Source organism: Paraphaeosphaeria sporulosa (genome assembly GCF_001642045.1).
Source record: "Paraphaeosphaeria sporulosa strain AP3s5-JAC2a unplaced genomic scaffold CC84scaffold_7, whole genome shotgun sequence".
Classification (NCBI taxonomy): Eukaryota; Fungi; Ascomycota; class Dothideomycetes; order Pleosporales; family Didymosphaeriaceae; genus Paraphaeosphaeria; species Paraphaeosphaeria sporulosa.
Genome location: NW_017253366.1, coordinates 1,794,546 through 1,807,716, shown reverse-complemented (window position 1 = coordinate 1,807,716; position 13,171 = coordinate 1,794,546). Strand labels below are relative to the sequence as shown.

At 54.8% G+C, this 13,171-nt stretch overlaps 5 protein-coding genes across 5 annotated transcripts; 1 reads left to right on the top strand and 4 right to left on the bottom strand.

Moving 5' to 3' along the window:
• Positions 1–969: 969 nt before the first annotated feature.
• CC84DRAFT_886086 (peptidyl-prolyl cis-trans isomerase) lies at positions 970–2,675 on the bottom strand. Its single transcript, XM_018187786.1, has 7 exons — positions 2,108–2,675; positions 2,016–2,058; positions 1,892–1,956; positions 1,736–1,814; positions 1,660–1,680; positions 1,329–1,370; positions 970–1,141 (listed from the first exon to the last, which is right to left on the bottom strand). Exons 1-7 carry the CDS (start codon positions 2,190–2,192, stop codon positions 1,099–1,101), a joined length of 378 nt encoding a protein of 125 aa, XP_018034430.1. The 5' UTR covers positions 2,193–2,675; the 3' UTR covers positions 970–1,098.
• A 1,458-nt stretch (positions 2,676–4,133) lies between these two features.
• Positions 4,134–5,392, bottom strand: CC84DRAFT_886083 (histidinol phosphate phosphatase H). The gene is made up of 3 exons (XM_018187785.1): positions 5,100–5,392; positions 4,510–5,043; positions 4,134–4,458 (listed from the first exon to the last, which is right to left on the bottom strand). The coding sequence occupies exons 1-3, from the start codon at positions 5,253–5,255 to the stop codon at positions 4,228–4,230; spliced, it is 921 nt and encodes a 306-aa protein (XP_018034429.1). The 5' UTR covers positions 5,256–5,392; the 3' UTR covers positions 4,134–4,227.
• A 524-nt stretch (positions 5,393–5,916) lies between these two features.
• Positions 5,917–6,958, top strand: CC84DRAFT_886100 (uncharacterized protein). Its single transcript, XM_018187787.1, has one exon. It carries the CDS (start codon positions 6,088–6,090, stop codon positions 6,733–6,735), a length of 648 nt encoding a protein of 215 aa, XP_018034428.1. The 5' UTR covers positions 5,917–6,087; the 3' UTR covers positions 6,736–6,958.
• Positions 6,842–8,472, bottom strand: CC84DRAFT_1249637 (meiotically up-regulated gene 64 protein). Its single transcript, XM_018184291.1, has 5 exons — positions 8,420–8,472; positions 8,264–8,336; positions 8,086–8,168; positions 7,418–8,018; positions 6,842–7,350 (listed from the first exon to the last, which is right to left on the bottom strand). Exons 1-5 carry the CDS (start codon positions 8,461–8,463, stop codon positions 7,189–7,191), a joined length of 963 nt encoding a protein of 320 aa, XP_018034427.1. The 5' UTR covers positions 8,464–8,472; the 3' UTR covers positions 6,842–7,188.
• Positions 8,473–9,764: 1,292 nt separating this feature from the next.
• Positions 9,765–12,474, bottom strand: CC84DRAFT_884601 (uncharacterized protein). The gene is made up of 5 exons (XM_018187784.1): positions 11,978–12,474; positions 11,897–11,924; positions 11,140–11,840; positions 10,297–11,090; positions 9,765–10,233 (listed from the first exon to the last, which is right to left on the bottom strand). The coding sequence occupies exons 1-5, from the start codon at positions 12,332–12,334 to the stop codon at positions 9,849–9,851; spliced, it is 2,265 nt and encodes a 754-aa protein (XP_018034426.1). The 5' UTR covers positions 12,335–12,474; the 3' UTR covers positions 9,765–9,848.
• Positions 12,475–13,171: the final 697 nt, after the last annotated feature.

Genomic DNA, 13,171 nt, shown 5'->3' with positions numbered 1-13,171 from the left:
ATAACGATCCAATAAGCCGTAGTCACGATCCCACTAACAACCATGCTGAGTAGCTGTGCATTGCTGGACAGCATGATGAGCATAGGGCAGAATCACCGGTGGCTACAAGCACGCGCAAGCAGGAGGCAAAACCATCGCGAATGATCAGGGGCGATGTCAAGCACATGCAAGGAATTATGTGAGGAGCGATAGTAAATCACACGCAAGCTGGTACGGAAAGGGAAGGCAGGCTGATACCCAGATTGTGATGGCAATACCGTGTCTTGAAGAGCACCGTGCCGAACGGGACGTAATGGAAGTCTGCCCAATCGACGTCCATCGGCCGGGCAGCGCGAATCTTCGGCTTGCCGAACGAACGGACCGGATGCTGCCCCATGAACGGTGGCGCAATGTCGGTGTGAAATGGGAGCGTCCATGTCATCCTCACCCTTGAGTAGGTCCGAATGATCTGCAAACACATGTGCATTGTCCGTCCATCTGGGAGAGTCGCGCGGCAGTCGCGGGCGAGACCAAAGTCACAATAAGGCATGTTACACAGCGCCGGCTGACTTGCAGATCCGAACGAGAATCCGAGACCATGTAGACTGGGTCGCCGTGCTGGAGGGCTGGGAGGAGATGATCGACTTGATGGCAACTCAGCACTGAACCATCCGCGATGCGCGAAGTCAGTCTCAAATTGCACCCTCGTGCAACACAATTATGTTGAAATATCCAAATTTGACAGGAGCTGATAAATTCGCCTTTCTAACCTGCACAATAACCCAAAGGCGCCTAGACTCCTTTGGTCCATGTCCAAAAAGCCGCTGGATAGGCGCAAACAGTATGGAGAACGCTCCATAGGTACTCCAGTCTGCAAGCCCAAGGATATCCGCGGGCGGAAGAAGGGAGCTAATCAAAGGAAGACTTTTGGTAAAGGAGGTCCCATGCGTACCCAATGACGCTTCTGCGCTTGGGATGCTCTGGTAATCATGATGCGAGCGAATGTGGTGATGTTTCCGGGCACTGTTAATTCGCAGTCATTCTGATTTTGAGTCAACCCAAACATGGTGTTCGGTCGGATGGCCCGGAATGTTTTCGCGCAACTCAGGTGGAAGACTGCTATGAGGCCGTGCTGCCATTGACGGCTTTGAGTTCGACGTCACTATACAGGATTAGCATGTTCACTACCAGAGGAACCCTTGCTCTTTGTGAAAAGTTGGTCAGGGGGCGCCGTGCAGTATGCAAAGATTTCAAACTGGGCAGGTCCTTGCGTGAGTCCTGGGGCTTTTTGGCCCAAAACTTGGAACTCAAAGGCAAGGAAAGAAGAGATAGGTGCGGGCTGGACTTACAAGACGAGTATAGCGTTTGGAGGAATGTGTCCCGGGAAGCCACTAAGGCGTAAGGTCAGTAACTATTATGAGGTCATTGAGCGCGAGTTCGGGCTGCATTGCAGGCAGTTGTGCGAGAACCGGTGGGTAATCGAGTACGTGAGGTCACAGCGTAGAGGCTCAGGATACCCAGCGGCCGTTGCGCGGCGCTTGGTCTGGTGCCGAATACGGTGAGGATCTTGATCCTACGACCAGTACACATGTCGAATTTGAGTATGCATCCCGCAAGACCATTCTTGGACGTGGTCCAGGAAGATCTCGAATGCGCAATGGGTTCGTGTTGGTAACTTACCGATCGCCGTAGCCGTAGTCACTGTTTTGAGAATGCGTCAGTGAATAGTGCATTGTTTTCGAGGTGCATTACGTACGGTGTAATAGTTAGGGTCGCCTTCTCGCCCAGTGACATGGGCGCAGACTCGTGGGAGCCCAATATCCCTTCATCCCAACCTAAGTGATGTATGAGCTCAGATTCGAGTTCGTATCAAGAAGACACCTTGAGTGGAAATGGAAGCGTAAATACGCACCCCGAATTACACGGCCAACACCGATCTCTGTGACCAGGTTCCCACGGCCTACCGACGAGTCGAACCTAGCATAATCAGCCCAGCTCCAGGTATGCAACTCCTCAGAAGCGTTGGTAGTGCTCACTTTTTGCCCTTCTTGTCGTCTTTGCTCTCGTCGTAGAGCCAGCCTGTATGGTACGTGAGATCTCGGCCAACGGATGGTAGATGCCCTGCTACCTGTGTACTCCATTGCAACTTCGTCGTGCTTCTTGGGGAAGGTGGCCCCATCACCTGCCTTAATTATTTGCTTCTCGACACCCATACTAGCTGTTGAGAGGGATACACAAGCGAGAGTGATCAGGAGGAAGATGTTGAAAGGACGCGGCTAGGTATTCGTTGGTAGGGAAAATTTTACGAGTTCCACGAGCGTATACAGAGGAGACGATAGTGGAGAACAGGAGGAAATGTAAGAAGATCAAGTACAGTGGGTCGGGAGGTAGGGTTCTGGCTTTTAAAACGAGGGTGCGTTAAGTCTTAGTTAGGAGGCTCTGCAGACGTATAGGTTCAGGCTCGGCTCCCACGCGACCAAGAAAGCAAAGGCCGTGGGACAGATTGGCCTGACGGCTGCATTAAGCACTTTAGCCCCTCGCATAGGCGACGGTAGGCCTCCAGGGTTGCTATAACCATGTCGACCAGCACCCGCCTTTTCCTCCTAGGGCCCGTCCGTCTGTTCGGGGCATGCAACCCGGAGCCCACGCCGTTTGAGTGCCAGGGCAGAGCCGAGTCTGGCCCTAGGATCCCAGTTGCAATTCGTATACCCCGGCAGCGCGGTATGCGAGGCCTGTCTGCAAGATTCTGTGTTCTAGCGGTTGTTTAACAAACTGTAAAATCTTGCCACGCGCTTCTCGGCCACTTGCAGCCGGACGGCATGCCACATACGCATCTTGCGCCCCAACCGCGCTGACCTCGCCGCTTGAGGACTTCACAAGGTTGTTCTCTCGCTGCGCTACGTCGTGCGTAGCTAAGCCAGGTGGGGTGCGGGTGCGTGTGCGCCAAGAGTAGCCGGGGGCCAACCAACACGCTTCCTTTCACTGAAGGTCGTCCTCTTCCGTGTCAGCGGTCACACGTTGACAGGAGTGTACTGAATCTGTGCGTCCGTTGTGGCTGCACACTATCGGAAGCCGCTGTATAACTCTCGTCCCGCAGTAAGCTGGTGTCCTTGCATAGAACTTATGTCGAACGTCGAGCGCATTTGTCGATTCCAAGTGAATTGAGTAGAAAAAGCAGTCATGATGCTTGGGCTCTCAAGACACCGAGTTGTCTGCAAGGCTTACAACGATCTCAACCCACGACCGGATCTGCTGTATCGCCGAACCCAATCGCTAGACCCAGGCACAGTCCGCGTGTCGGCTCGTCTTAGCTTGTACCAAAGTTGTGCTCGCAAACTCCTCCGAGGTATTTCAGCTGACCTCGTCTACGCCAGCCTGCCGTCTCCCCGGTGTAAGCTACCTCTCGAACACCTGACGTTGGCGCAGAGTGACCGCGAAAAGCGCGACGCTCAAGGACCATCGCTAGCTTCCCCGGTAGTGGCAAGCGGACCCCATCTCAAACGTCTTCGCCAATGAGCCTCGAGCGGAACATGTCCCCTGCTTCCGCTGCACCCCGAAAACGGTCCTGAACAGTTCCCAAACTGGTCGTCGCCTGCCAAGAGCTCGCGGTAAACGCTGCAACAGAATAATAAAAAAGGCGGGCTCTCTCACTCACGTAATCTCAATGGATGGGTCGTCGCATCGATTGGCGTTCGAGACACCGACCTCGCAGCCCGCTCCCAGAGAAAGCAATTAGGGGCGACATTATCAAGATCGACGCCTCCTCGCTCCTGACTCGACCTGCCAGCCTTTGCACGTGGGCTGGCGTCGCTTTGCGCAGCTGGTGGCCCTCTCAAGGCGATCGTGAGCCCATGTATGCGTTGTCTGGGAACCCAGACCCTTGGTTTGGGCCGATTCTCGCTCTGAGATTGGCCAGGATTATGCGCTTGCAGCGGTTGGAATAGGCTGCCAATGATGGCAATGGCTGGCCATCCCACGTCGCAAGGGAGCTGACGAGGCTCAACAAGTGCATAGTGACGCTGTGTGATGGCACCTTCAATCAAAAAGGCAATTCGAGGCATGGGGGCACGATAATGCGGTGTGCTGCGCGAAAAGCATGTGGAACTTGAAGGATTTCTTCGCCTAACGGAGTCGGGGTCGGAGTTTTTATGACGGCAGAGACTGAACAAGGTATCTTCTTCCTTCGGCTAGTTCTAGATGCGCTGCCTCGAAAATCTCTACTGCGTATAACACTTTTGTGTCGGAACTTCACCGCGCCGTTGTCCAAAAAGGCAGTTGAAGAAGGTTGTCCACGGTGATGCTCGAGAATCCTGCAGAAAACCGACTGTCGTTGGGCGCAGCCTCCTTATCAACATAGAAAATCTCGCTGATACCGACCTTCTGTATATACTGCAATAAGCGAGGATAGTTGGTAGCGACTTGATCAATGCCGTGGCTGTCATCGCTCATGACGAATCGACCGCCCATGCGAAGGAAGGCCTACACGATAAGCGTCAGAATAGCTAGGTTGGATGGGGCGGTGTGACGTACCAGGCACACAGGCGAACAAGGGTAAGGTTCAGCAAGACCTTTGCGGAGGCCTGCCGAATTCAGCTCTAGAGCTCCATCGTAGGAGGCGATGTATTCCAGGTTGCGCTGCATCCGTTTCCAGACACCATCCATGCCCTTGAAGTCGGCGTCTCGGTGATCACTGAGCAGCCTGATCAGGTCGAAATGTCCGACCACAGGCGGCTTGAGGGCCTGGAGCATTTCGTACTGTTCGTCAAAATAATCCTCAAAAAGCTGCTCGTCGGTTCCACCCGCTGCATCTCGAGCTTTCTCGTATGTAGCTCGATCAAAATCAATAGGAATTGTGTGGCAATGGTGTATTGATCCCATGAAAAAATCGAAGGTATATCTTTCCATGATACCTTGTATTATTTGGTGCGTTGATGGACGGATCCATTCGGACTCAAAGCCTATCAGAAGCTTGATTTGGGACGCATATGCCTCTCTCGCGAGCTCTGCTTCAACTAGGTAGTCATCGAAAAGCTTCGCAAGCGACTCAGCCGTATGGCTGTCGGCCTGGATCGATCAGTACCGTCTTAGATTCTTACCCTCGGTTCCTACCATTTACCTACCTCTTCAGGGTAAAAGTCCTCAATTGGTCGAGGTATATGTTCGGTCAAGGCGAATGTATGGAAACCCTTCGCTATTGCGTCTTGAACGACTTCCAAGAGGGTATTCTTCGCGTGCCCACAGAACTGCCCCGAATGGCTGTGGTGTGAATACGGCATCTTGAGGCGTTGGCGGTAGTTGCGTTCAGCCGACGCGGTAAAGTAAATATATGGATTTCGACTCGGAATCAATGTTTGCGGGAGACCCGAAGATAGGTTGGATGATTTCGGTACCAGTAAAGCTTGTCGTTGCTGCACGTGTTCTCTCCTAGAGGTGGCATGCGCGAGAGGGAGATAGCGAAGCAGGCTCTCAAACAGTAAGGATATGGTATCTAATTAGAGGGAATAACCTATAGGATGTAGGCCATCGACTGCTGCTGGACGAATCCGGGGCTTACAGTGTACTTAGATGTGGCATTTTCATTCCGAGCCCCGCGTATTCCGAGCTAGCTTCCGAATGACGGCAGGTGCGGGGCATCGTCCAGGCACATCCAGGCACACTTAGGCACCGAGGTGCTATCCAGGGTAACCTTCCGACTGCTCTCAACGCGAATCGCACAACAGAACGCGTCAGAGGAATCTCACGAAGAGCGATGTTCTTGTGAACCATCAATGTGTCCGAAGTCTTGTTCCCACCTTGCCTATCTTTTATTTGCTCTCGGTCACAAACTCCTAGAACTTAACTTGCAACTAAGTTGAGCATCTTATATGCGCAAATCTCCCGATTAAATACGGAATTTAAGGAACAAAGAAATCATCGGACGCCCACTCCCTGTCCTGGAAAACACTTGTGCTGCACGCAGATCGAGAATTACATCCTAGGAACATCGAAATGCATAGGGACAAAACAGGACCATCTCACCGCACACTCTAACGACGTGGATCGTATTATATCGCTAGCCACTCTATTAAATCATACGAATCTTCAGATCCGCGACCATACCTTCCATCCATGATGCCTCCCAGAACCGCGCCTCAGAAAACACTCGCAGAGCCGACCCTATATTTCGCCTTCGGCTCCAACCTCTGGCTCTCCCAAATGCGCACCCGCTGCCCCTCCTCCGCCTACCTCGGCGTCGCGCGCCTGCACGGCTACACCTGGATAATCAACGAGCGCGGCTACGCCAATGTCGTCGAATCCAAAGCAAGACCAATAGCAAACACAAAACCAGACCACGTCTACGGCCTCGTCTTCAGGCTAGACGCAAACGACGAAGCGAAGCTAGACAAGAACGAAGGCGTCCCCATCGCGTACACGAAGGAATGCCTGTCCGTTGACTTCTGGGCCGCGCGTGGGCCCAACGATAGCGTCGACACAACACGCCCTCCCACTGAAGTAGGGCAGGATATGCTGGTCTATATTGACCGGCGCCGCGTCACCCCATCCACGCCCAAGGACGAATACGTCTACCGTATCAACCGCGGGGTGGAAGATGCGGTTCGGTTGGGTGTGCCGAACGCCTACATAGAGGGTACGGTGAGGCGGTTTGTTCCCGCCGAGGAAGAGGGAAATAAGGGGAGGAAGAGTGTAGAGGAGGTAGCGAAGAAACAGGCAGCGGGATTTGTAGATAAAGCGTTAGGTGTGGATGGGGAGAGTTGAGGGAAGAGGGATGGAGGTGGAGTAAACGCCGTCACTTGTCATAACGCAACAGAACGAGGTGCAATATCGGGCAGAACGAGGGCAGTACATGAGCGACCAAAGTGAATGCGTTTTCAAACTAACACGCAGGAATAACAGTCTCCCTCGCTCTTGCGAACAAGACTCAAGGAAACGCGTCTGTCTTACACAACCAACGCGGTGGCACCATATCGAATGGCTAGGCCAGCCCAGGCTCCTTCTCACTCAGTCCTGTCAATCACACCGCGCCTGCTCCATCTAAGCACCCTCTCTTGCCTTCCGGTAGCTAGCCTACGCGCTTGTAATCAGTGGAAAGTACGCTGCGTCTGCTTTACAAGAATTGGACTGCAACATCGGGGCACACCAAGGGAATATATAAGATAGACTATTGGGTAGGGGTAGATGGTCACGACGACAGATCAAGGCAGGGGTCTTCTAGAAACCAGAGGAGTCATGGCGACGCACCTCTTGCTCGACCTGCAGCTGGTCCACGACGGGTGCCAGCTCGGAGAGGATCTCGTACGCGCGCTTGTGGTACTCGAGCTGCGCGGCGATGAGGTCCGCGAGGTTGCGGAGCGGCTCGGGGGTGTCGAGGACCTGAAGTGATCAGAAGTATTAGCTACTGTGCGTGCGCGTGACCACGGGTATGTAGACATATACTCACGTTCTTCATGACGCCGACAGCCTCCTCGGTCTGGCCGACGAACTCGTCCTCGGCCTGCTCAATCTTGGCGCGCTGCTCCTCGGTGAGGTCCTCGTCGTTGAGGGTGTGCTGCTGCGCCTTCTGGCCAGGCAGCGAGAAGGCGCCGCCCTTGACGTTCGCCTTGGTTGCGTCGAGGCTGAGCCGCGAGTTCTCCACCGCCTTGCGCGCGCGCGTCGCAAACATGATGTTGGTGTTGAGCGTCGTGCTCCAGCCCGCGAGAAACTTGCTCTGAATCTGGGCGTCCTGCGCCAGCCGGGCCTCACCGACCTTCTCGCTGGCAATGGCAAACTTCTCGAGCGCCGTGGCGAGCGGGTCCTCGCCAGCGCCCGAGTGCTCTCCCTGCAGCGTGTGCGAACTGTTGATGGCGGCGCGAGCGACGGCGTGGCTGAAGGTCTTGGGCTGCGGCTTTGCGGAGGGGGGTGCGGTGAGGGCAGCCTGGGCTTCGGCGGGGGAGGTGGCGGCGGAGAGAAGCTGAACTTTCTCGCCGACGGTCCGGCCAAGGTCGTTGAAAGACTCGCGAATGTTGGTTGGGTAGTCATAGGCTTCGTTGGAGTACTGGGAGCTGTAAAAGGAGCGTCAGATGTGCTCTGGCAACCGCGGACAGGACAGGAGTTGCGGAGCTCTCGTACGTGACCTGGAGCATAGTGTTGTGCACCTTCTTCAGCGCATCTACGCGCTTCTCGAGCTCGATGTAGTCCGGGGGGAGCTGCGTCTGTCGCACGCTGTGTTAGCATGTTTATTGGCCTCCATGGGCGGAGGCATCCAGATGCTCGCGCAGACTCGCGCAAAGCTTCCAGGCAGTCGTACCTTGTCTACATCCTGACCAAGAGTCTCCTTGACCAACTGCTGCGTCCTCGCCGCAAAAGGCGTGAACGAAGCACTACAGACGCCATGTCAGCACATTGGGAGCCACGCAATCTGCGCCTGGAGCCCACGAGATCAGCGAGCGCTGGGTCCACGTACGAGATGTTCTTTCCGAAAGCGCCGAGTTTCTGGAAATTCTCCATGTTGGCGGTATATGCTAGTCAAATTGCAGTTTGGGGGTTTGCTTTCGAGGCGTGGAGCTCTCCAGTGCTCTTTCATGTGCACGCGGGATGGGGTCCGTGCGGACCCTGACGCTAGCCCTCATTGAGCACCCACAACTCCGTCGCTCTCTCCGTTACGACAAGTACGACTGCGACTCGGTGGACAGGACTGACATTCGCTGTGTTCAGGAACATACAAAGAATGGACCTTTTAGCATGTTCAGGACAGAAGAACATTCTAGAATTAAAGTAGATCCATTCCACTATTGACATTATACTACACTACCCTTATACCTCGTCCATATTTCACTCATCACAATTCCAACACTTCTCCTCCCAACTCAGCCACATTTAATTACAAGTCATACCTCATACCTTCCCTCTCAACCCCACACCAATCCCACCTCCCTGGACGCCTTGCGAAACACCTTGACATCATCCTCCAAGCCACTATCTCTGCTACAGTGCCATAGTGTAACTCTCCTCACCGATGATGCAGGTGACACTGTGGAGGCCATAGCCTTGGCTCAGACTTCCTTGGAAAGACGGAGGAGAACGCAGTGGGCGAAACATTAGGACTACCCTCCCACCACCAGGAAATAATCGAAGACACAAGCGAGCGGGAGAAGGACAAACGATGGGCATGCAGATGCATAAGTGTGTCAATTAGATAGACTGGTGTAACAGGTATGGTACAAGAAGCGAAACGAAGAGGAGAATGAGGACGGCGAGACGAGTGTGCTAAACGAAACGCCCACCGTGGTGTGCCGTGCCGTGCAAGTCATCCCCTACCATACCATACCAATGCAAAGGGTATCTCAACGCGCGTAGTCCCATTCCGTCCCACACTCACAGGCGAGCCAAGCCCGGGCCATCCTAGAGCCCACAGCACCCTCCAATCTACCGTGCTTTTGAGTTTGAGCAAGAGCAACAGGTACATGGTGTGATTTCCGCACCCGCCTCATTGCCTGCGCCGCAGCATCGCACACAGCAGCAGCGCGGAACCATCACCTCGCGCCCGCATTTAGCCCGACGTTGAAACAAGCAGCAGCGGGGCCCTCATACGGGCACCGGCAGGCCGCATGCCGTGGCACACAGCGCGACAGCCCTTCGCCAACTCCTGCCCCACGCCCTGCACTTCGTCGTACAGGCTGCCAACTGTACGTACCCACAACGCAAGCCACGCTGTATCCCGTCATCCAGGGTGCCACGAAACATCCGACGTGAAACGCGGCGCACGTCGTGCAATAGACAGTTTAGCTTTCGTCTGTATGCACGCAGCCGCGATCTGCCGTCTCGTCTTCTTGCCAGATGTGACGACACACCGCAGGCTGCGCCCACGACAAGCATTCTTCAGCCCCGATCGCTCACGAGAATTGCCCCGATGAGTGCGCCTCCTTGCCGCTGAACTTGGAATCGTAACCGTACTCGTACTCCGGCGGACTCCCCGTGTAGTAAAGCATGTCGTCTGTATTGGTGCTCACAGAGCCCAGACCGACCGTCTCTTCTGTGGCGTTGCTGGAGTTGTCGTCCGGCGGCGAATCTGAGATGGTCAGGGTGCCGAAGATGCCACGCATTTCGCGCAGGTTCTCCGAAACTTCATCCTTGGGGGCAGTGGTACGCTCTTGGATGAAATCCTTAATGGAGCGGATAATTGGGGGACAGCCTTCGTCGTTAGGGAGCCACCAGTCTGAGGGAGGGAGACCCCAGCTACCGAGGAAGCGATTGCGGAGGACGTCCGAGTAGATGTAGCTGTGTCGTGTTAGCAAATGAAGAACGGTCGTGGCATGCGATTCACGGCAAGGCTCAACTTACCCTGCGCTTTCCACCTTGGCCAGTGTCTTACGACACCACGTTACCGTCTTGGGATCTTTGGGAAGAAACAACGTCGCAATTGCAAAGGAAGCTTGCGCTTCGATGATCGAACCGGGGGGCGCCTCAGGGTAGTTGCGGATAGCTTCAAAGAGTTGAGCAGAACGCAAAGCACGTTTGTGGATCTCCGGGTCGAACGGTTTTTGCAGGGCCATTGCGCTCGACAAATTGAACATGAAGATGATTCCCCACATGTCGAGCTTCAAGTAATTTGTCGTCCAGCGGCTCCCCCTAAAGAGCAGATCAGGCTCAAAGGCATTGACGACGCTATCGTGGTCCGGGTTTCCAGAGAGTGAGTGGACTTTGTGGTTGGGATCTAGCAGCATGGGATCGATGTTGGTTTCGAGCGCATGCACTTTCTTCCCGAGTTTCGGCAACTCCTCCATAAAGTCTGCGTCACTAATCATTCCCCTCCCCTTCTTGAAGAAGAAGTCGCTTGAGTCCTTGGCAACCAGTCGTGAGTAGGCGAAGCGTTCGTCGTATCGTAGACCCAGATTGTCGGGATGCGCTGCGGATTCCTTCTGGAAATGCTCGTGTACTGCGACGTACCAATCCCGGCTGAGGATAGCTTCTCCTCCAGATTGGAGTCCGACGAACAAATCGAATCGGCTGTACCACAGTATAACCTTCAGCAAAAACGGGGAATCTGTAATAGTCTTGGGAGTGTAGAGCTGCGTCAACATCTGATTAGCAGCCTTTTGATGGCCCATGAGATTCACCCAATCGCCCAGCATCTCCTGAACGAAACGTTAGCTGGAGCTGAACAATGCACAGGTCTGCTCCTACCTCGATAGCTGCAAGCTGCAGGATGGTAAGTAAAGTAGATAGCCCCTGCTTCTTGGCCTTCATCATATTCGCGCGTAGACGTGATATCGACTCGTCGTAGTACTGCAGAAAGGTATGCATGCGTGCATTCGGCTGGGTCAGAGTGTGAAAGTAGGCGGCGTATCCTACAATCGCAAACAACAGCGGCGGGTACCTCATGGCGTGGTCTAGATAGTCGGTCTTGAAGAACTTCGAGGTGTCGTGCTTTAGCGAGTAGTGGTGTGCAGACATGTGGTTCTTAAAATAATCCAGGTAGAACTGTATGTCTTTTCTCTGTGAGGGCTTGACGGTCGCGCCGGAGTTTTTCGTTGGATGACTCATTTTTCGGTTTATTGGTGGTCGCGAAGATAAGCTGGGAGTTTTCAAGGAGGGTTCTGTTGAAGGCGAGGGGCTCCGATCCAGTGTTAACCCGGGCGTGTTGGATGCTTCCCGTGCCCCTTGGCCCTTTTCTTCAACCTCCATGTCGTCTTCCTCATATTCGTCTTCGTCATCGTCAGCAATGGGCGGTAACCGTTCCTTTGCATCATCGTTGTGGTCTTCCGGGGATGAGCCTTCACCAGATTCCGCGGAAGATGATTTTCCTGACTTGGACCCGCTTCTGCCGGTCTTCTGAGTAGACTGAGCTTCTGGGTAGATGCACTCGCGGTTGCCCTTGCGACATCCTGAGATCAAAGTAAGTGCTCTGCGAAGAGAGATGGGACGGTGCAGTAACACTTACTTTCGCAAACCGGGTGCGCTTCATCACACTGCAAGAGGTCAGTATCTATGACCTTCGAATATCTGAAGCACTGCTACCAACCTTGACTCGACGCTGACGACACGTAAAGCAGCCGCTCCGGGTTCTTCGATGCTTTACATGTTCTCCTGGCCCAGGGCGCCGCCTTGCGCGAGCATTCGCGTCTTGAGATGGATCCATGCCGCCGGGTCCATCTTGATAATGGCCCATGTAGGGTTGCTGCATGTGCGTTTCGACGTAAGGCGGGAAGGGTCCAGGCATAGCGTGGTACACCGGGCTCTCGGGCAAGCCGTGAGCATACGGGTTATCAGGCGCCATCATAGGCGGGACATTTTGCAGATTGGAATTCGGGAGGCCATTGGGATTGAGACTGTAATACTGCGGTGGGATGTTCGCGTTGGGCGGGTAATATCCAGACATTGTGGCACTGTCTGAGAGGGAACGGCGCAGCAGCAATGCAGAACAAATGCAGACGAGCGTGGTAGATGGTGACTAGATAGTTTGAGAAGCGCGATCAACGTCATCCGTGCCCCGGGAGGTCCAAGGATCGAGCAGGGATCTGGGGACGATCGCAAGCGCTTCTGAGAGGGTCCGGCACACGGGCGTCAGGCACGGGTGGTAGCTTGATAAGGCGGGTTTGTTAGGTGGCCCGACTGCCAGAGCGAGGCCGTATTTGAAGACGACAAAGTGTACGGGGTGGATGATGGGGCCTGGGCTTGGGCCCTTGCTAGCCCGACGAGCGAGACCCCCGTCGGCTCTTAAAGCAGACCTCCAAGCGTCTCGATGCTCACCTCGCAGCAAGGTGGACTTGCGGCGCAACACAGGCGCGGCCGTGGGAGGCAGGTGGAGAGGCAGTCTGAAACGGAATGGTGGTGCTCCCAACGGCGGCGGGACACAGCAGCGATGCTTGGTGGTGCGTGAGGAGGGAGCGTGTGCCTGTGACGAGAAGCCATGTACGGAGCTACCTCACGAATGCAATGCCTGGGTGGCAGGCAAGATGGCCTGGGGGTGGGCTAGGGCTGCAGTAGGCAATGGGTGGATGCGGCCTCAGAGCACAGGCAGCGTGGACCTCAGACAGGCGCGGGGTGGAGGACGACCCTGGCTCCACCATGCAAAGAGCGAACAAAGCGTGCCTTGGGCGTCGGTCAGTGCTTTTCGGGGCGTCGTCGAGCAGTGCTTGATTCGAGCCGGACGATTCCGCGTTCCGCTCGCAGGCAGAGCTAGCGCAGGCGTCGACACGGGCGGCGCTATAGCACA